A 21278-nucleotide genomic window follows, 5' to 3' on the forward strand; every position below is an offset into this window, starting at 1 on the left:
CAAGTGATATCATAATACATTATGCATCTGCCAGTTATAATCCATTTTAATTGGTTCCAAAACCTAAGCAGTAAATAAGTAAGACAGTTTATCTAGTTAAACTGAAAAAACAGCATTCCACACAGCCAGTACTAAAGATGTCAACCGTATAACAATTCCAGCATTATGTTGTTATGGCTTTCCAGAAAGTCATGAAGTTTAACAAATTAGAACACATCAAGAGCCATTTTCCAAAGATTTATTGAAGTAGCGACAGGTTGCTCATACTGTGCTGGAAAAAGCAGTTTTATTGAATTCAGATACTTAAAAACAGTATTGCAGCACAAGATATTGCTATTTGTAAACTAGACTCCATTGTAAACTCTAATCCTTCAGGGAGAGTCAGTTTGCAAGATCTAAGACCTATTTCCTAGCATAATCATCTTGCGCTCATGGAAAAACTGCAGAAAGGCACTTGAAAGCTGTTTCTTCCTTTAAGACATGGACTTTTTCAATCTTGCTGGTAAGAGTTTCTCCTTTAGTAAGAATGCGTCTTCACTTCAGCTTTACTCCAAGTCATCATGATGCTGGGAAGTTTCATTAATAACCTAATGAAAAACAGAAACACTTGCATTAAGTTTTACTAGGAAGATTTTTGTGGGTTTTTTAAGGGTTAGAAGTGGAACATCCACTTCCAAAATGTGAACAAGAGGGTATCAGCTCTCACTTAGGAGAAATTCCAGTTTGTAAATAGCATACAGAAACCATTCAAATTTTATTTACTTACACCAACAACAGCATCTTATCCAAAGCAAGTAAAATAACTCTGTTTACTGTCACATGTTTTCCTAAGGAAATATATTGAGAATTTGCCAACTCAGCTGAACTTAAATACTCAATACAGAGGTAACAGTCACCAACTTGAAGTTTTACTATCAGATGAATTTTGATTTTTTTTTTCAGACAAACCTATTTGCTATCCCTGTGTGTTCACACAGCTTGGAATGCCAGTTGCTGTTCTACTCAATACTTAGTACCACATACAAGCTGCAGTAAGCAGTAGGCAAGCTTAAGAATTTAAGATTACCAGCTGTGATAGAAATAAAATTAAAGTTACCACCAACCTGTCCATCTCTAGTTTCGACGGTCTTAATTAGAAGTGTTCTCTTTGAGTGAGTGTCAACCATTGGCTGAGACTCAATGTTGGTTTCTGCAGAAGAAGATGTATTATTACCAATAGTCTAGATGAAGTGCCTCCTCAAAGAAATGAGGTGTAACAGATTTTAGTGTCAACTTTCAGAATCCCAATTTAGTATACAAAGAAGTCTCCTGCTCTGAATAAGCCAGGTCTTCCACATTTTTCTCTCTGTGCCCCTTAAAGCACTTTCAGCAGGTACCCAAATTACTTGCTATGTATCAATATTTAAAAACATGTGTCCAGGAACAGAAGAGCTGCTACCATCAAAGGTTAAGTAGTTGCAAACACTGTAGTCGGATCCAAGAAGAGTATTCACAACCAACTGCACTTATACAAGTTCAAAAAACAGCATAAAATCCACAACCCTCATGCTAATGATAGAGCAACTGCCTCAACTGAAATAGCAAAAACAACTTACCTCTCAGGTTCAAAGAAGCAAAGGTTGGAATAGGCATGTTAATCCTGAAGGAAAAAAGAAATGGGTAAAATCAGATATGGGTAAAAAGTATCTTCTAATAATTTCTGGCTTTAGAAAAATGTTTGCATGTGATTACCTGCTCTCTTCACCCTCCAGCAGTTTTCTGTAGGTGGCAATTTCAATATCAAGAGCCATCTTTACATTCAGCAGGTCCTGGTACTCGCGGAGATGGCGAGCCATTTCTTCCTTCATGTTCTGAATCTCATCCTGCAGGCGCCCAATAGTGTCTTGGTAGTTAGCAGCTTCCACAGCAAAATTCTCCTCCATCTCACGCATTTGGCGCTCCAGGGACTCATTCTGGAAGAGAATACTGAAATCAAGCACTGCTGCAGGTCAGCAACTCTTTCTCATCCTCGAGACCCTCAACATTTTAAAGAAGGAAAATTGTGTTACATTAGCATCCTTTCCAAAAATGCCCAGACATGTCCCAAATTTGTCATCTCCTTATCTTCCCTTTGCAGAGTCAAGGAGAGTTATTCTGTGGCGTGATCTGAAGTGTGCCACATATTTGTTGTGCCAGGTGGCAAAGCCATCCTCTACAGTAAGCCAAACACATGCAGTTCAAGTCAGCGTGCAGGCAGTCCTTAGTAGAGGAGATCTGCAGGTGTGCTAAACACTGTTACATCCATTTCAAGCCTGTCTTAAAGGAGTCATGTTTTAGCAACAGCAAAATTTGCACCTTTCACTGCTCCTCCAGGCTTTTTAAATAACTTTATCTGTACCTGACAGACAAGGTATAAACACTTTCATGAAGTGCTAAATAAACAGTGAATATTATAGCAAGTGAATTAACTTATTGTTTACAGCTTAAGACTGATTCAGTGTACCAATCTAGCCAGTGCATTGTTGTGCATGCACACAAATTGAGCCCACAGCATCCTTTTCAAAGAGTATTAATGTGCTGCTGAATTGCATGCCAGATTACATGCATTCACATCCAAATTGACAATTAAACTGCAGTGCAGTGCTTAAAGCTGCAATGAAGAAGAACAACTGCTGTCCTTTACTTACGCTTCCCTTAAGAGCATCGACCTCGCAGGTGAGAGACTGGATCTGTCTGCGGTACTCATTGGCTTCCTGCTTGGCCTGGCGCAGGGCATCGTTGTTCCTGTTAGCAGCTTCAGAGAGATCTGCAAACTGGAAAACCCCAGTCTGGTTAGCATAACACTTCAACAGAAACAGTGAAACGTACTTCTGTGGACACAGCAGTTGAGGACAACTGGAGGTATTACAAGGGTTAGCACCTGAAATGCTTAAATATTAGTATTACTCCTTAAGTGCCTCTCTATTTCTAAATGTTCTATTAGAATTCACAGCAAACTTTCATACTTGTTTTCCTGCCCTGTACATTTCCCATCTTTTCACTAATTTTTCCAGGCCAGGAAAGACTCCCAGTGTGCACCCATGACTTTGCTGCTGTAGTTATGGCACAAAATGTTTTCAGTTATACCCTTCCCAGACTAGGATTTAAAAAAAAGACTTTGTGTCATGGTTATGTTCATGTCCATTAGAGAGACAGAGGGAACAGCAAGTGCTACATCAAAGCTGTTAAACAGAATTAGTTCCAGTGCCTGATGCATTTTACTTACTTTGGACTTGTACCACTCTTCAGCTTCCTGAAGATTCTTAGCAGCAACACTTTCATACTGTTGGCGAACATCCCGCAGGGCAGCAGTAAGGTCAGGCTTAGAAACATCCATATCAATTTGGATGTGCTGTTCCTGGAGTTGGGCCTGCAGTTCTCGGATTTCCTTAGAGAGAAGCAGACACTCAATATTATTGCACAAAAGTACTCAGATCATAAACAGGTGAGAACTCTGGGCAGAACCAGCAAGAGCTTCTTTGCTAGACAGTCTGCATCTAAACACAGACCTCATTTCTCAGCTTACCTCATCATGAAGTTTCTTCAAGAAGACAATCTCCTCTTGCAGGGACTCAACTTTGCGCTCAAGATCAAGACGTGCCAGAGAGGCGTTGTCAACATCCTAACCAGAGAGAAGAACAATTCATAAGCTTACAAAACTGATGTAGTGAAGTCTCTTACAGCAAGTTCAGCAGCATACAGGCTGATGCTACATCTGAGCTTTTGGGTAAGACAATAGGAAATCAAAAACTAAAAAAACCTTTTTGCCATCTCATACCTTACCTTTAAACCTTAGATATGCAGCTTCATTGTGAATTTGAAAACTATACCACGTATGTTGATTACATCTTTGCTGACATGCTGCTAAGCATGATCAAGAGCACACAGATCATAGTGGGTGTAAATCCTTCAAGTACTTGAGACAGAAGTCTGCAGTAAGTGCCTCTAGCTTGACTATACTGACAAAGAGTTGCACTTTGCAAACTTCCATTCTTTTCAGTGGGGCTTAAAAGTGCAACATGTATGCTGTCAGGACTGTCAGTGGGCTTAACTTATGGACTGCCTGGTGAAAAAGCACAGAGCCCCCTAGGTACACAGACCACACTTTTAAAGCAGACTTGTAAAGCTGGTGAGGTATGTGTAAGAACTACAGTATTCACAATGCAGGTCAACAGACCTCCCTTGAGAAAAAGAAGGTGTGAGCATAAACACAAACTGAGCTACTCATCATTGCCTACACCCTCGCAGTTGCTGGCAAAGGCTCCACCTTTTGCTGCACAGAGATAGTCTTAATCAACAGCAAAAATTCATTTAGAGCATAACAGAAGACACGTCATGAATGTTATAAGGGAACAACTTGAATTAGTTCAAAAATATAAGACTACACATTGATGGGCAACTTCCTACATTTTGAATGTGTAAGGCCTTTAGTTGCAAAGGGGAAGATTGTTCCTTTCACGCTAGTTACATACACAGCCACATGCTTGTGCTCACAGGGTATTAACATATCAGGTTCTCACAGCTTACTCTAAAGCTATTTTGGATTGCCCAAAGCACAAGCATTCCTAATCAGCAGCTTTCTTTATTATGGCACCTTTGAAATAAGGAGTGTTTTCTTCAGACTCCTAGAAAGCCTTTCCTTGGATCACTCATACTTTGGGGCAAGGTCCTTGCTCCAGAAAAATTATCCTGTTTACTTTATTCAGCAAAATACCCCTTTCATGCATCATTCCATAACTTTTCTATCAATTCCAGTTTTACACCCACAGTTCACATCAGCTCTGTTTTTCAGTTCAGGGAAAGAATTTCCTAATTAATTTGTTCTCCTCCCCCCAAAACCCTCATGATCATTCTGGCAGAAAATTACATGGCCATGACCCAACATGTTTACATAACTGGCCAGACATCCAAAGATTTTCTAGAGGATTTTGCAGAAAACTTCACCCTGAAGGCTATTTTTTTTAATAACAACTGAATAGCTACAGGATTTTAAGACCTTATAGTAAATTGAAAGCAAGTTAAACTGAAGACACAACGTGTGGCATGTACTTTACTATATGCTATCATGTATGTATGTATTCCCTATCACTAAAATTCAGTGTTTCAGTAGTTTCTAGATGTGTGGAGAACCACATAAATGAATTGGCTACTTGTAGCCTGAACAACAAGTACAACTTGTTTGCAGTTGGAATACGTGCTGATGTTATCCCAGGAGCTTCTTCAGTGCAAGCCACACACTTTGCAGGGTTGAGCATCCATGTTTACTTTAGACAAACCTCAAGTTAGCCAGGACCTGACCTGCTAGGCTTGTCACAGGTTCAGGACCTATTCCTTGCTGCTAGACTAGCTGGCAAAGCTGCAGAAACTTTTTCACTGTGATGCTTGTCCTGCCCCAAAAGCAAAGTCCCCACTGAGCTTTCACATACACTTTTTGCAGGACATCCCTCAGCACATGAGTAAAATCATATCTTTGTCCAGAAGAAATAAATTAAAATTCAGTACATATGAGCTGAACAGTCTCTGAAACTGGCAGCTTTGGGAAATAAAAACTTAAGTTCAAATCTTCGTTCTTTATTTTAAAATACTGAAGTACACAACGGCTCCTTCTGAATATACATCAGAACAGGAAAGCACCTGCCGAAGTGATCCAAATCTATAACAACTACACAACTTTCCAGTGGAAAAATATAATTATTTAATAGAAAGCTCTGCATTGTTTTAAAATGGAAACCACAACAGGATATTTCAGCTTCAGTGTTCTGTGAATTTAATTTCACTTTCAGAAGAACAAGCTTGCACTGAAACAGATTTAGGTTTCAAAACCAACATGTTAACTCCATCCTTGGCAGCAAGGAAAAATTCGGTATGACTGATGTTCAAATCAAGCACACCAGTATGCACCAGTTATGTCATGAGTGGATTTAGTGTAGAGTTTCCATAAACAATGATTTGCATTTCTTATGCACAAGCTACAACTTAGGAGGGTAAATGGATCCAATTCTGACTGTCCTGCATGCACACATCTGCTGGAGGCTGAGGTTCTGAGTGACCCCTTTCCAAATACAGGGAAGAACTGGACAATGAGCGTGGGGTAGGCACACCAAGCTAAGCTCACTTTAGCGCCCAGAGCCTCCATAAGACTCAGCTGGGTTGAAATGCAGACATGCCTGAAGTGCACCAATTAAATATGAAAGATCATGTAAAAGCCAACCTTAAGTCAATTGATCCTTCAACTGAATTCAGCAATGAATCGGAGCAGATGAGATCTCTAAAACTTAAGTTAAATGCTCCTTCATAAACTTCACACTACAGTAAATTGTCTTAGCACTCATTAAAAAAAAAAAAAAAACCCATAAGCTTAAATTAAGGCAGCATCTCAGACTGTTGTTTAAAACTTCTGTCCCCAGAATGCCAGTGGAGGCTGAATTCCCAGGCTCTGAATGGGAGTAGGTGTTTCAGTTTCCCCACACTATCTCCTGAACACACCTGCTGTCCTTCAAGGACTGTAAATACACTGCAGTCAAAAGCCTTTCCCAGGGAAACGCTAACAATCAAGTGCTGATTTCCTGAACAGTGACTTCTGTTAATGCCTATGAAGAGCTCTGGGACAAAGTCAGCCTGTACCCAGCTGCCTGGTGATAAGGGGAGTCACTTCCAGTCTGAAAGAATGCTAGCAATGCTGTTTTACACCAGGAGTTTTAGGGAAGAGACCTTGTTTTGAGAAGGCACATTCCTAAATATCTCTTAGTCCAAACAAGGCTTAATCTAAGTTGAAAGCTGGTTTTGCACAAGTGAAAACTTGAGCTTAAGAATTTTAGAACACTGTTTGCACAGTTGTTTCTGGTTGTCATGTAGATTTACTTTATCTGGATAACATCACAGCATCCTACAAAGACTAAACTCCAACATAACTTGTTTCCTAGGTTAACATCTTTGTTTTACAGAGGATTAAATTTAATGTTCTTAATGGACACCATGAGGAGGCAAACTCAATCCTGTGACCTCGCCCCAAGGAACATACTGTCTACTTCTTGTCAGCAGACAACACCCACATAAAAAAACCTTCAATTTGAAACTGTTGCCCAGTAATGCACTGACCAGTGATTCATCAAAAAAGAGTTCTGTTTTGTACAAAAACTGGCCCATAACAGTCACATTTCGCTAGAAATATTCCCGCACCATTACACATTTAGTAAGAATGCAGCCCACTGCGCCCTCCCCTCCAACACAAAGGGATCTATTATTTCAATCTGCTGCCACCACACTTGCCATAATGCCTGTATCTGCATTCCACGGTGAATCCCATAGAAACCATTAATACCCTTCAGCCAAGCGAGCAGATGGCCCCCTTTCACTTTTATTGGATCGGAAAGTGATTCCACGTTGGGGTGTTTTTTGTAAAACGGGCTAGACTTGGATAAAGCAGGACAATAGTTTACCTCCCCTCCCCTCAGACTGCCGCATCCCCCTAAAGAAAACACAGAGGGCTCGCGTGAGAACTGACGGAACCTCTTTGTGCAAGGAAAGCAAACTCCGGCGCTCCCACCCTCCGCCCCAGGCACAGCCGCCACCTCCTCGGGCCCCTCCCTCCTCCAGCACCGCTAACCTGTCTGAAGGACTGCAGGGTGTTCTCGGCCTCCTCCCTCTGAAGCATCTCCTCTTGCAGCCTAGAAGGGACAAGGCGGCGGTGAGGAGGGAGCGGGGATCCCCCAAATCCCCCGCCCAGCCTCCCGCCCGCCCGGTACCGCTCGGGATGCTCCGCGCCAGGGGACAGGGCGGCGGGGAGGCAGCGGGAGCGGCGGCAGCCCCAGCCCGCCTTCCCCCGGGACACTCACTTCTCCCGCAGCCGCATGATGTCGTCGGCGAGGTTGTCCCGCTCCACTTCCACTCGTGCCTTGTCGTTGGTGAGCTGGTCCACCTGTCGCCGCAGCTCCCGCATCTCCTCCTCGTAGAGGTCGCCCAGGCGGGACGTGCCCTTGCCCTTGAGCTGCTCTAGCTCGGCCAGCAAGATCTTGTTCTGCTGCTCCAGAAAGCGCACCTTGTCGATGTAGTTGGCGAAGCGGTCATTAAGCTCCTGCAGCTCAACCTTCTCGTTGGTGCGGTTCGCCTTGAACTCCGTGTTGATGGCGTCGGCCAGGGAGAAGTCCACGGAGTCGTGGAGCCGCATGGGCGGCATGCTGCTCCGCAGCCGCACCGACGTCGTCTTAGTGGCGTACATGCCGCCGGGCGAGGCGGACACGTACCGGGCGCTGCTGGGCCGCAGGGCGCTGCCCAGCGAGTACCGGCTGCTGGACGTGATGTAGCGGGTGCCGGTGCTGGGGCGGCTGCCCCCGCCGAACATGCGCCGGTACGAGGAGTTTTTCGTGCTGATGCTCATAGCGGCGGCGGTGCGGGCTTTGTAATCCGGGAGCGGAGCGGGACGATCGGGGTGTGCGGCGAAGAAGGGCGGTGGCTGCGGCCAGGGCCCCTTCTTATGGGCGCCGCGAACCCGCCCCGCGGAGCCGCCCCGCTCCGCCCCGCCCGCGGGGAAGGGGCGGCGGCCGCGGACACAAAGGCGGCGAGCGGGGCGGCCGGGCTCGGCAGGGTGGGCGGCAGCCTGAGCGGGGCTGGGTCCCCAGGGGCTGGCGGGTTTCCGCCGGGGCTGCGGGACGTGGCAGGGCGGTGTCCCACACGGCGGGCGCGGGGAACCCCGGCACGGCGCGCCCCGGGAGCACGGGCTGACAGCGGCGGCGTCTTCGGCATCGCGGAAATGGGCGCTGGGTTTCCCCTCTTATCTCCTTGTCCCCCTCCAGAGCGAGCGTGGTGGCTGCAAGGAGCTGGCAAGTTTAATGTCACAGGCCTGGCAAAATACTCCGAATAACTTATTAAGACCCCTCTATAGGTATGATGTATGTTTATCTAGATATTTTTCTCAGAACCTTCCCTTTCCTTTTGAGTTTTCCAAAAGAGTAAGATCAGGGAAAAATTATGCTAACTACTCACAAAGGGCTGCCAAGTGTTCAAAATAAGCCAGAAAATAATGTAGGTATTTTCTTTAGCTGCTTCCTATGACAGCAATCTCATCTCCTATGATTAAGAATGAACTTTACAGGTTAAGTATGTTTTCCTTGTAGCTCGGTAAGCAGTTACATGCCTAAGGCGCTATTGTACCAATGATCCCAGGAATAATTTAGGGGTTTTTTTGTGTGGACAGTACATTATTGAAATTGCTGCATCCAGAATCTTGCTCCCAGACAATAACTAGGACAGTAGCAGGCTTGATTTTAACAAAGATTTATTTCTCCACTTCTGTACCAAACAGACTTTGCTATTAATTTTGGTAGGCATATGGTCAGAGTCTTAGGAGAGCATCTGGCCAAATGATAATTGTTCATTAACTATGATCTGCAAATACATACAAATATGTGTAAAATAAAAGGCCAAACAAAAATCCCAGTGTTTTCAGAGCAATTTTACTATCAAAATGGGACTACCAGCAATGGAAAAGAGTGATGTAGGTAGTACAGGGCAATAGCAATGGAATAAAAGTTAACAGAGAAAAACTTTGAGTAGCAGCAGATGGTTTCAGCATGAATGCAGAGGTTGCTTAAGGAAGATGACAGACTCTCTGCCATTTGGATAACTTTAAACTTGAGTGGCCAAAGCATGACTCACATTCTGAAATTCTGCACTGATGCATCAGGTAAGGGACATATTTTTACTCTCTGCTATGGGAAGTGAATGATACATTGTAGATATATAGTCTGTAATGTATTGCTTCAGCACTTAGGGGATGGAAAACTACCATTGATTTTTGATTCTTTTTAGCTTGCAGTCCTGCAGGAAGAAATCTCTTCACTGGAAGCTCTGATAAACTTGGACATGAACAGTGGGTAGAGAAAAAGGTAATCTTCACACCCCAATTCACAGTAGTCAACTATTGTACTTCAGGTAATGTACTTTACAATGAAGAAAGTGAACTATTTATTTTATTAAAAATCTTGTTTATTTGAAAGAAATTCTGCTTTGCTTTCATTCTGTTGGCAACCAGAGGTGCAGGAATGCAATTTGTATCTAAAAGTAAGTCCTTGAGGGTTTAATTTCTTTTGTTCACTGGAGCTTAGTCAAGCAAAGGGAGCTGACAAGGTTGAGCCACTGAAGTGCTTGCAGTATAAGTCCTGGGCTACAGCTCATTCCATTCACCCACTGAATAAGAGGCAGAGGTCACACAGCATTCCTGAGGCTAAGGGTTCCCAAAGCCCAGCCTGGACGCTGTTGTGCTGCCCAGCCCTCTCAGAGCTCTATTTAAGCCATCAAGTTTGAGCTGTAAGCCTTTGAGAGCCCTGGCACAGAAGTACATACTCGTTCTGTGAGTAGGCAAAAAGCAAAACAGCACATAACCAACAATCTCATGGATTTAAGATGCTGTACTCAGAAATACTGACAGCTTTGGTAGACTGTTGTTTTTTAAAGGTGTGCTGGTGCCCCATCTGTTTTTCCTAACAGAGCACAACTTATACTTCACAAAATCTTCAATGGCACACATATGCAAGAATCATCCTCATTGAGAAAATGCTTTGCCCCTAAAATAAAGGTATTTGTTTTAGTAAATATGACCACCCAATTCATGTTTCAAGTGTAATTTCCATATGTTTATGTCACTGCTGCCATATGTGCTCTTGGCCACCTGCCTCATTTCTGTGTCTCACCATGAAATGTTCAGATATTGTTGGCTGTTGGGACTACAGTAAACCTTTAAGTGCCTTTTACTGGTTGGCACGTACACAGATGCACGAATGGAAGAAGCTGTATGTTTCTTGTAAACTGTAATAAATTTAACACACATTTGCATTGCAAACCCCCAAGGGGATTAACATGTGTTCCCTTGAAATAAAAAGATCTCTCCTGTCCTTCTCAGAAGAGACTGTCTCAGTGTAGCCATAAACATCATGAAGAGTGTACTTTGAATGGAAATGGAATCACAGTAATGTCTAGTTTCATGGAAAATGCTATGGGACTCTCAGAGGCGGTGGCTGATGGAGATCCTGACCATTTCTGACATGAAGAACAGACAGCTAAGAGCATCACTCAGCACCACGTTGGGGATTATTCATAAACTACTGGTTGTCATCTGTGCTGTTTACTGCAATGCCTTCCCTTGCAATTCCAGTGTGCAGTCATGCAGCTGCCTGGTCAGCCCACAACATCACCTCTACAGAAGTAGATCAGAGGTAATGGCACTCTTGAAAATACAAACAGGTATTTTTATCACAAGAGTTTCAGTTCAGACTGAAATTTTCTTTTATGCCTTTTTTTTGGCAGCCTTTTTTTTCCACAGATAGTTATTATTGGTTTACTGCCAAGAATGAAATACAGAATCAAGTCCTACAAATTTCACAAAAAGACACCTGTATTTTGTGTAACTTTCATTAATGGGAAAAGTAGATATGCATAGAGAAAAGGTACAAGTGCCTGGATGGCTTTATACTACATATTGGTTGTACTAAAAAAGCCTATATAACAGAATTTCTATTATTTCCTTGCAAAAATATCTATTGGTCTGAAAACATCATTGAAAAGACTAGAATTCACTTACTTTTTTTTTTTTTCATTCACCATTTAATTTAAACAGTAAGAAATGAGAGTAATTTAGTCCAAATATTGAATGTGCTTTCCAGTTACATAAACCTGGACTAAACAGATGTGAATGCTTTTCTTAATCAGATTTATGCCCTTTTTCTAAAGTTTCCACTTCCAGGAGGTGTAGAAAGGCACATAGAGATTAAACACCCATGAAAAAACATCCTGCCGTGCAAATACAATAATTTTTGTGTCAGTACCATACAGCAGCCATAAGCCCAGGCATGCATGGGGCTGTAGAGCCATTTCTTCACACATCGCCTGCACCATGACTATCAAACAAACTCTGGGTAATAGGGACACATTTTAACATGAGGAAATAAAAGACTCTTAACACCCTACAGACAACTGAACCAGAAGAACACTCTGTAGTGCTCAGTCAGAGTAAGTGCTGTGGCCTATCACTTCAGTGACTGCTGTGGCTTTCACTGTCCAAGAACACCTTCAGCCATGCCCTAAAACCACAAAGACTGCTATGGTTTTAAAAACAGAAAGGTCCCTATTTGAGAAAAAAAGGGATTCTGGCTGTAATCTTCAGCTGGGAGAAGCCTCTCCCTTTAGCTGAGAGCCAAGTGTAATGAGGAACCCCCAAGAAAGGCCAGTGCATCCAGGGAAGTGATGGTTTTTCTGAACTCTGATAATGCATCTCCCTGCATTCTGACTAGGAGAAGCTGATTTGGATTTCTGAATTATTACCAGGCTGCAGAACATCTAACTGTTTCAGCATTGAATTCTCCCCTTTTGAGTAACTTCCTTGACTAATTTTTGTCTTGATAAAGAAACTGGCAAATTCTTTTACGAAATTTATTTTTAAGATTATGTTGCCTATTGTCATTGCCAGCGTTGCAAAGCATATCATATTGGTATGACTAGCTGCTGATTTTTCCAAGTAAATGACTAGGTTCTATACTCAAAACTAACCAAGTCTGTCTGAAATATTCTATTTTAATATATATGAACTATATGAAACTAGCAGGGGTTTCATCATTAAGGAAGTGATTTGAACATGAGTCAAGGCACCCTGTCACACGATTTACATTTCCAAAGAATTATTGTTGTGCATGAGGTGTCTCTCTACTTTGGTTTCTAATTTTTGTACCAAAATAGAACATTTTTGTACCAAATCAGGTGCTCATTTTCAAAGCCACTACAGTCCTGTGCTCTGAGGTTGTATCAAACACCATGCACACCTCTAGGAACAGAGGAGAAGTTTTTAAGCTCTATCACAAGTATAGCAATTTATATAATCTATTCCTTAAAAAATAAAAAAAACCCAAAAAATTAAGAATGACACCCTGTCTCACTTCATTTAACAGAAATAGCACTGACTGCTGAATGGCAGCAATACAGGAATGACTGGGACATATAGAATGAGATTTTCCAAACTGAGAAAAGGCTTGGCATGGCTTAAGGCTCAAGCTCAACTCTTTAGACAGAACAAATTTTTTGAATACACAAAGTCTTTCAGTCTTGATTTTGGGTGCCCCAAAACAGATAATTTGAAATTTTATGTCTCCACATCCTTGTTTAATGAAATTTGTATATTGTCAAAGACCAAGAAATTGTTCAAGGATCATGATAGGCACTTCGTAAGGACCATTTAACTTAAATATCAGAAAAAATTAAGCAGCTCAAGTTTTCAGGAGAATCTATGCAAAATACATAGTGTAGCTTTTTTCTGTCCTTTGCCACACTGCTGACCTGGCCATCTTGGCCTTGCTCAGCACTAGGTTGCAATTTCTGCAGCATACTGTTGGTTCAGGTAGAAGTCAACAGCGTGGATGAACAGTTACTTGTCACATTACAATGGGAAGCACTGCCTTGGTTCACTGTTTTAAATTTTGAAGTTGCAAACTTTTTCAAGGATGAATCATCCATCCATCCATCCATCCATCCATCCATCCATCCATCCATCCATCCTCTCTGTGAGAAAATCTAAAAGAAGTGATTCTTGTATGCCATTAATTAACCCTGTCAGTTAAACACTTACTACTTCTTTTTGGCCAAGTTTCTTCAACTCAAACTGCCTAAAGAGCTCCTCTAGCCAAAAAACAAATCTGAGAAGTGATTTCATTCTTTTCTCTCCCCCACTTCCATCACTTACACAAAGCATAAATAGCATAATGTTTTCTTGCCATGATATACCAGGAAATGATGATCTTTCTGAGGAAGAGGCAGGACACAGCAATGGAATTGTTAATTGCGTGCAGCAATTGTTCCATTCTTTCTTTGAGATGCCCAGGACAAGCAGAGCAGTACTCGCTCCTTGAAGGCCAAGTTTTTAGTGGATTCCTCAGTCCAAGTTCTTGTGCCAAATCCTGGGTTCCAATGAGACTCATAAACTGAGCATACATTGTGTTAGCCATTCTGGGATTAATTGGCTCCTTTCAAAGGGAAGAGGCGGTGCTGCACACACCCCAAAGCTGAGGAGACTGAGTTTCAAAAAAGACATTCTGTTTTTGCATGCCAGCTCTATGCCTAATTTCCAAGCATAAATATACTCTGTCCAGTTGGGATTAAGGAGGGAAGATGATCCTGATTTAAGATGCATAAATATTGTGGGCCATAAGGAATTGAGTGGAAAACTAGTTAAATACAGAAGAGATGATGCATTTGGCTGGAGAAGGAAGAGAGCAAATGTCTGGGAGGGTAGAGGTGTCCATACCTTTTCAGGTGGAACAGTGTCCCAATACAAAGACAATTCACTGTCTACCCAAAATTTTCCTCAGGAATTTGGTCTTGTATATGGTCCAATACACATCCTAGGCAGAAGAGAGTATGTGTTGGATGACAGGAGAAAGGACCTGACAACTATTCAGGAGCTTTGTAGATATTTCAGTTTTGCTAACTCGGACTTTTGCCAGTGTTTGTAGCTGTTTATTTGACATGGATCAGGCATTTTTATAAACTCCATGACAGAATTTACCAGGCCTACCATGTAAGTCCAGCACATCAGGATGAAAAAACATACAGGTCAGATGTCAGGATATTTCAAAGGGAGAGGCATGGTTTTCCCTGAATATGGTAATGCCACTGACCTGCAGTTTTATTCTGAAAATAACCAACTTTTGTCATATCAAGAGGAATCTTGAGAGCTATCCCACAGATGAATGACACAATACTATTGTACTACAATATACATGAAGCCTGGACTGCCAACGACAATGTGAACTATTCACAGTTTAGGTTAATTAATTACTTGAGTTTAATATTGTTAGGTTTTGAACAACAGTGTCCTGTACTGTTGGAGATTAGTGCTACATCTGACGTGGCACCAAAACTGTGATAAAATCATCTTCAGGGACTTCATCTGACACGCAGTGTTCCCAATGGACAATTCCAACAATCTCCCATTGTATTTTTCTGTTGATTTATGAGAAACATATTTGCTGGAGTTTTAGTAAGCCCAGCTCCCCACTGCTGAATTTTGACACTGCCAGTCCGTTCTGGCATATGTCTTGTGCAAGAAGATTTCTTCAGAAATAACTATTTTAGGCTTTCTTGGTCCTTTTAGGCTAGGCTTTTTGGGGCTTCTCTCTCCAAGCTGTCTTGGTAAAAATAACATTTAAATTTCACAGTCCTTTTTCTAAAAAAACATTTGTTTTAACTTTAGAGAAACCTAAAGCTTTTGTTCTTAGTTCAGGCCAAGAGGAAAGGGGAACAGGCCCCAAAAGCAGCCAAAAATTACACTATTATATTTTTCCTAGATTTCTTTGACAATAACTTTTCAATTTTTCCTTTCAGTTTATCCTTACAAAATCTCACAACTTCTTCAACTCTCTTGTTTTATTATAGACTTTTTTCCAAGAGACTTTTCGGTAGATATTATATTGATGTGTTTGACAGATATCTGTAGACGGTTCCATGCCAGAAAGAGAATATCTTAAGTACAGTAACTTTTGCAATTGCAATCCATAACTGATATCAAATAGTTTTATATTAGTTTTAAAGTAACTCATTTGCAAATGCTAGCAATAGAACCAGGGTGGAAGACATCTCTGTGCTGCCTAGGCACCAAGTGCTCAGCTTCTTGGGCAAATCTTACAGTATACACTGTATACAATTTTGGTTTAATCTAATCTGAAGGTCACTCAGGAGGGCCACAGTTACAGCTCTGCTACGGCTGCATAAAAGATTTTCTTTCTCTCTGGAGAAAATACCCTTCTGCTGAAATCCTACCACTATGGCAAATCTCATTTCCCGTGCTAAATAATGCTACTCGTAGTCAGAGATTAAACTCACCACATGGACTGAATAAGAAAAAACTCAACAGTTTGGGCAGGGGCTGAACTCTTTAAAAGACAAAACTGCAGTCTACAGAAGCTGTAGGTGGTACCAGATGGCCTTGTGATCAGAAGGTGTGACCAACATTGACATACAGCTACAAGTCTTTTTCAGTTTGCACAGTGTAAGTTGTGCAAATCATACGGGGATACCGGAGGTGAAAATTCTTGCCTTAAGCAAGAAGTGAAGAGGCATATCCAGGCTCACTGGCTGCACTTCCTCTCCTTCCCCCACCTCCCCTCCCCTCCCTTTGAGAGAGCAGCAGGCACCACATCATTTCCTCCTGCCCTTGCAAGGGAGCTGGGATCTCCCACGCCATTACCTCATCCTGAACTGATCCCCCTTAACAAATGCCTGGCTCCGTGCCTGCTGTCGCCCTTCAAAGGTCTCAGTCAAAATGCATTCATTGCACCAGCAATTTTTTGCCTGACTGCAGGGGCCTTAAAGAGCTCTGTTTTGTTCAATCCAGTGAATACATAGTTTTTTATATAATTTTTTTTTTGTCAAGCACTGGAATGTGTAAGTTCAAGAAAGTCAATAACATAATGTAAACATATGCCTCTCATCCAGCCTGAGTAACCACTGCAGGCCAAATGTAACAAACAAGCCAGATTTATTTAGATTTAAATGTATTTAAACCAGAAAAGTAAAGATTTAATTAGAGAAGCAAAGTCTTTTTATTCCTTACTCCCTACAGAGTATATACCTAGCCCCAAAACCTGAAAATCAAATCCTGAAATCGAGCTAGTATTATATTTGAAAAGCAAAAGGTTAAAAATGTTTGTGTCTGATCATTCTTCCAAATAATTTCAGCTACATAAATTTTCCTGGTATAGAGTTCTTAGAAAATGCATTGAGAGAGGCTAACAAACTTGGTTTGATGTGGTTTTCCTTTCTAGCCTTGCAGATGCGTGGCATTATAAATGAAAATCATAGGCTTACTTAGCCATACTGGCACAGCCCAGCCACTTCCTGGAAGCACCGCCTCTGTGGTTGACAGCTGCTTTTACTGAGCAGCACTTCAGCAGAAATCAGCTCTGATAAATACCCTTCTGAAACAGAACATCCGATAAAGATTGACTTTGATACACTGCAAAAGGTTTTCAGTTTTATTAGTAACCTACTGGGCCAATGGTTATGGAAGCAATAATTGATGCCATACGCTCTGAGGGATTTTTTTCAATTCACTGGTTGCATTGCAAGGGTATAACATGCCTCACATTCTTTCCTGGCCACAGTGATTTCTGACCCAGAATATGAGCTTCCAGACAGCAGAGATGTTCATATACTCTTCCTGATCCTCACTTGGGTGTTTAGTAGGTTATATTGGATCTTTGGAAAAAATAAGCATTTTTTGTTATTCAGCCATCAGCATTGATATTTGCTTGTACGAAGTTTTGGCTGATCACTGTGAAGGTACTTTTAAACATGCAGTGTATGAGCAGAGGGAGGTTTTCCCTGTTCTCTCTCCATTTTTTTAATATAGAGAAAATGCTCACAAACACTTCTCAGCTTCAAGTCCACTACCTTTCATCACCAGGGGTTACATTCATGGCCTGGACAAAGCCCAGTGACGGGCACTGCAGACTGGCAGCCTCCTGTCACAGCTGGGGGTGAGCAGAGGCCCTGCTGGCTCTGCTCTGCTGTGAAGGGGAGGGCAGGGAGGAGACTCACATGTAACTGCTTATCGAGTTTTGTGTGCATTTTTTGAATTAGAGAAACAGAGCAGTGAAAATCTTTTCTTCTCACTTTGAGGGCAAGATTACATGGTCCAGTCATATTTTGTAATTTTGTTTTTCAGTTGCCAAGTACAATGCAGAATCTTAAGGAAGGGGGTGTGTCCCTGTGATGTTCTTGTGTAGCATTGCTAATTGTAATGTTTTTAACAATTCTAAATCATTTTAAGAAGAGAAACTACTAGTGGTTGTGGTTTCTTGTTCTCTAACCACATGTAGCTGTTTCACTGCATATTTGTTGTACTACCAAGGCAACAATTTCAGACCTGGCACGATTATCTGTATCATACCACTCATCAGAGATGTGGGCAACTCCAGAAACTTCTGCATTGAGGAAATGATGCTAGTTGGTAGGAGGCAGGAGTTTTCAAAGCTGTCTCAGTGAAAATGCTGATATCACATGCTTATGTCAATAGCTTTAAAAATACCATTAAAATATCAGTTTGCTTAAAATATATTTTTCTATACATGTATTAGAGTCAAACAAATAGCTGTTTCATCAATGCATTATCATAGTTTTGTAGATGTGCCCATTTAGAACACATTAACATCATTTTAGAAAAGCCTTTCATTTGTTATTTAAAGCCAACTACATTGTGGAGCTGTAATTGATACATGAAAGAGCCCATACTTGTGCCCTAAAAAATGGAGAGTCCAGAGTCCGACTTTGGACTTCAACTCTGCTATTAATCTCCACTGTTAATAAAATTTAATGTTCATGGACTTTTACAGGAATCCTATCCATCCTATATGCATGGAGAAGAGTAAAAAGGAGCTGTCACAGTACCCAAATTTCAGTAAGTCAGAGATCCAATTGGGAAATTTTGCAGACATGTGGCTGCTTTGAGGTCACAAGATAAACTCTGAGCAACATTTAGCTCACCCCATGACAATGACAGCACATGTCAGCAAGATTTTCTGAGTGAAGTATGAACAATTGCTTTCACAGGGCTCACCCTCTCTCTGCCATCATTCCGGGTTTTCCGCTGAGAAGCAAGATATGAGTGGCCATGGATCTCAGCACTTCTGAGCCATTGCTTGTGTCTGAAACAAGCAGCATGCCTTAAATACTATTATCTAAGTTTGGATCCAGAAAGTATGGTTATTATTATGTTGACTTTACATTTTTAAAGTGAAGAACACTACAAGTAACAGCTTCCAGATTCCCTGTTTTCATTTTGTTTTTTTGCAGCTGTCAATTAATGAAGAGAACCAGGTTAGGGCAGACACAGTTATACAGAATTATAAAAAGTGACTGCTGCCAGTTGTTAAAAAATGAGCACTAGGGAAGTTTTGGTGTTTTCCATTCTTTACAAGAGGAAGCCAATAAAATCCCAATCTAGTTTATTAATTTCTTTGTTGCCAGAGTGGAGGCATGTTGATCATATTCTCCAGTTTACTACACTGGAAGAGGAAGTAGGTGGAGGATTTCCCCTGAGCTGGGAATATTCCACTGCCACCAACCAGCACTGCAGAGACATCTCTGCTGCTTTTTCATCTGACTACACTTTTCCTATGTATGAATGGCAAAAATACCTTGGAGTCAGGGAAAGGAGAAGGAAAAGCAGGTCTCAGCCCTGTCTTCCTTTCTGGTATTAATCACTCCAGGTACTGGGCAACTCCAAATACATGAACTGTTTCTGGCTGACCACAGCTCTCACTCATCACAGTACCTGGCATTGCTGTCATCTGTAGCTTATGGGAATAGTAAAACAAGAAACTCAAACTCATTCATCAGCTTTACTGATTTCAATAGTCTAAAAGTTGCTTTTTTATTTTCATCTTGCATCTATATTTTGAAGGGGTTCTACTAAAGTGTACCTTCTTAGCTGATAGCAACCTTGCTGTTTGTAACCCATCTTCATAATCTTGATCAATTTTCTTCTGGGCCTTCAGCATCTTTGTCCAATGACTCATTTCTCCAGCAAGCACATTTCTAGTTTTGTTGCACCATGCAATTCCATTTTCTCTGTTCTCCATCAACCTCCAATGCAGGAGACCTGCATGCAGCTGGTTGCAATGCCTGCTGCTCTCCTCTGGTGTCTCAGCTGCTGCCCTTCCTTTTGTGTGACAGACTTGGACTTCTTGTTTTAGTCACCTTCCATGTTTGACAAATGAAGCAGCAGCCCCAGACTCTGATAATGAAGATCCACAAATGAATGACAGGTGAATGACAGCACTGCTTTGAAAAAACTGGCAAGGACTGATATTTTTACTTTGAAATTTTGTTTCTAATTCCACTGTTTTCCCCAGGTCATGCATCCTGTATTTTGAAGGAGTGCATTGAAAAGCAGCAGATTTACCTCTTTTTGCCCTCCAGTTTCAGCTAAAAATTCTTCCCCCACTTTAAGTCAAGAGGTGGGAGCTACTATGACATGCTGTATGAGGCAGCTTCTAAGGAAAAAAGAACTACTCCTTAAACCCACCTTGTTTTTGACAGGTTTCTTACAACAATATAATTAAATCAAGAAACTAGTTGAGAAACATGTTCAGGTTTGGTTTGGGTGATTTTTAAATTTTTTTTTTAGTGTTTCATCTTCACTTTACAATCTGAATTTGCAAACTGAGGCGTAGGTGAATGTCTGCTTGACTGTGGTGGGTAACCCATGTAACAATCTGTGACATGTTTACTCTGGTATATATATATATATATATATATGTGTATATATATATATATATACACACATATGCGTGTACACACACCACACGCATGTATATATATACATAAACCAGAGTATATATATAATACTTATATATAAAAGAATTATATATATATACTTACATACACATGTATGTGTATATATAAGTATATATATACATATACGTGCGCACACACCACACACACACAAATATATATATATATATATGTGTGTGTGTGTGTGTGTGTATATAAACTATTTCTTTAAAAAACCGGATACTTTATGGGGCAACAGTGTCATTGAGTAGTCGTTTCCTTCTCAGTTTAGCAAGAAGCGTTGGGGCGAATAAGAGCAGTTTCATCAGTTATGTCCCTCTTTCCTGTGTGGCCTTTGAAAGGGCTTCTCGAAAACGGGCCCGCACACATGTGCCCCCTCATGAGGGGCAGCCCCGCACACATGTCCGCCCTCATGAGGGGCAGCCCCGCTGCCACCCCGCACTGCCACTCTGTCCCTGAGCCGCCCGGCTTGGCCTGACCGAGCCCCAAGGGGGTCATGGCTGGCAGCGGGTGCCTGTCCCGCCCCCTCACTGCCAGGAGGGCGCAGGTGGCGGAGCCGCACCACGGACACCTCAGGGGCCGACAGGCCCGGCTGAGCCGGGCGCGGCCTCGTCCTGCGGGGCCGATCCCGCCCGTGGTTCCCCGAGCAACCACCAAGCCCAGGCCGCCGCCGCCGCCGCTCCGGGGCGGCGCAGGCCGGGGCGGGCGGGGGGAACGAAAGAGCGGCGGAACGGGCGGGCGGCGCTCGGGGAGGCGCTGGGCGGGCCGGCGGGCTGAGCATGGCGGCGCTGCGGGTGCTGGAGCTGTACAGCGGCATCGGGGGCATGCACCAGGCCCTCAGAGGTACCGGCGCGTCCCGCGGGGCTTCGTGCTGCCCGCCCTGCCCGGGACACCCCGCCCTCGGGGGCTCCGGCTTCTCCAGGGCG

General features: G+C 42.4%; 2 protein-coding genes across 5 annotated transcripts in view; one reads left to right on the plus strand and one right to left on the minus strand.

Annotated features, from left to right (window-relative positions):
• Positions 1–222: 222 nt before the first annotated feature.
• Positions 223–8487, minus strand: VIM (vimentin). The gene is made up of 9 exons (XM_064704197.1): positions 7854–8487; positions 7625–7685; positions 3545–3640; positions 3245–3406; positions 2667–2792; positions 1732–1952; positions 1596–1639; positions 1104–1189; positions 223–587 (listed from the first exon to the last, which is right to left on the minus strand). Exons 1-9 carry the CDS (start codon positions 8393–8395, stop codon positions 546–548), a joined length of 1380 nt encoding a protein of 459 aa, XP_064560267.1. The 5' UTR covers positions 8396–8487; the 3' UTR covers positions 223–545.
• A 140-nt stretch (positions 8488–8627) lies between these two features.
• Positions 8628–21278, plus strand: part of TRDMT1 (tRNA aspartic acid methyltransferase 1) — a 41751-nt gene continuing 29100 nt past the window's right edge. The window contains exons 1-2 of one of the 4 annotated variants that reach the window (XM_064704200.1): positions 8628–8899; positions 9826–9902. Coding sequence is in view for 2 of the 4 variants with exons in the window: in XM_064704199.1 (XP_064560269.1) it covers positions 21132–21195 (64 nt within the window). In the remaining 2 variants the exon portion in view is untranslated. The other 3 variants (XM_064704202.1, XM_064704199.1, XM_064704198.1) reach the window with 3 other exon arrangements.

The sequence above is a fragment of the Zonotrichia leucophrys genome, chromosome 2 (genome assembly GCF_028769735.1).
Source record: "Zonotrichia leucophrys gambelii isolate GWCS_2022_RI chromosome 2, RI_Zleu_2.0, whole genome shotgun sequence".
In the NCBI taxonomy this organism is placed as follows: Eukaryota; Metazoa; Chordata; class Aves; order Passeriformes; family Passerellidae; genus Zonotrichia; species Zonotrichia leucophrys.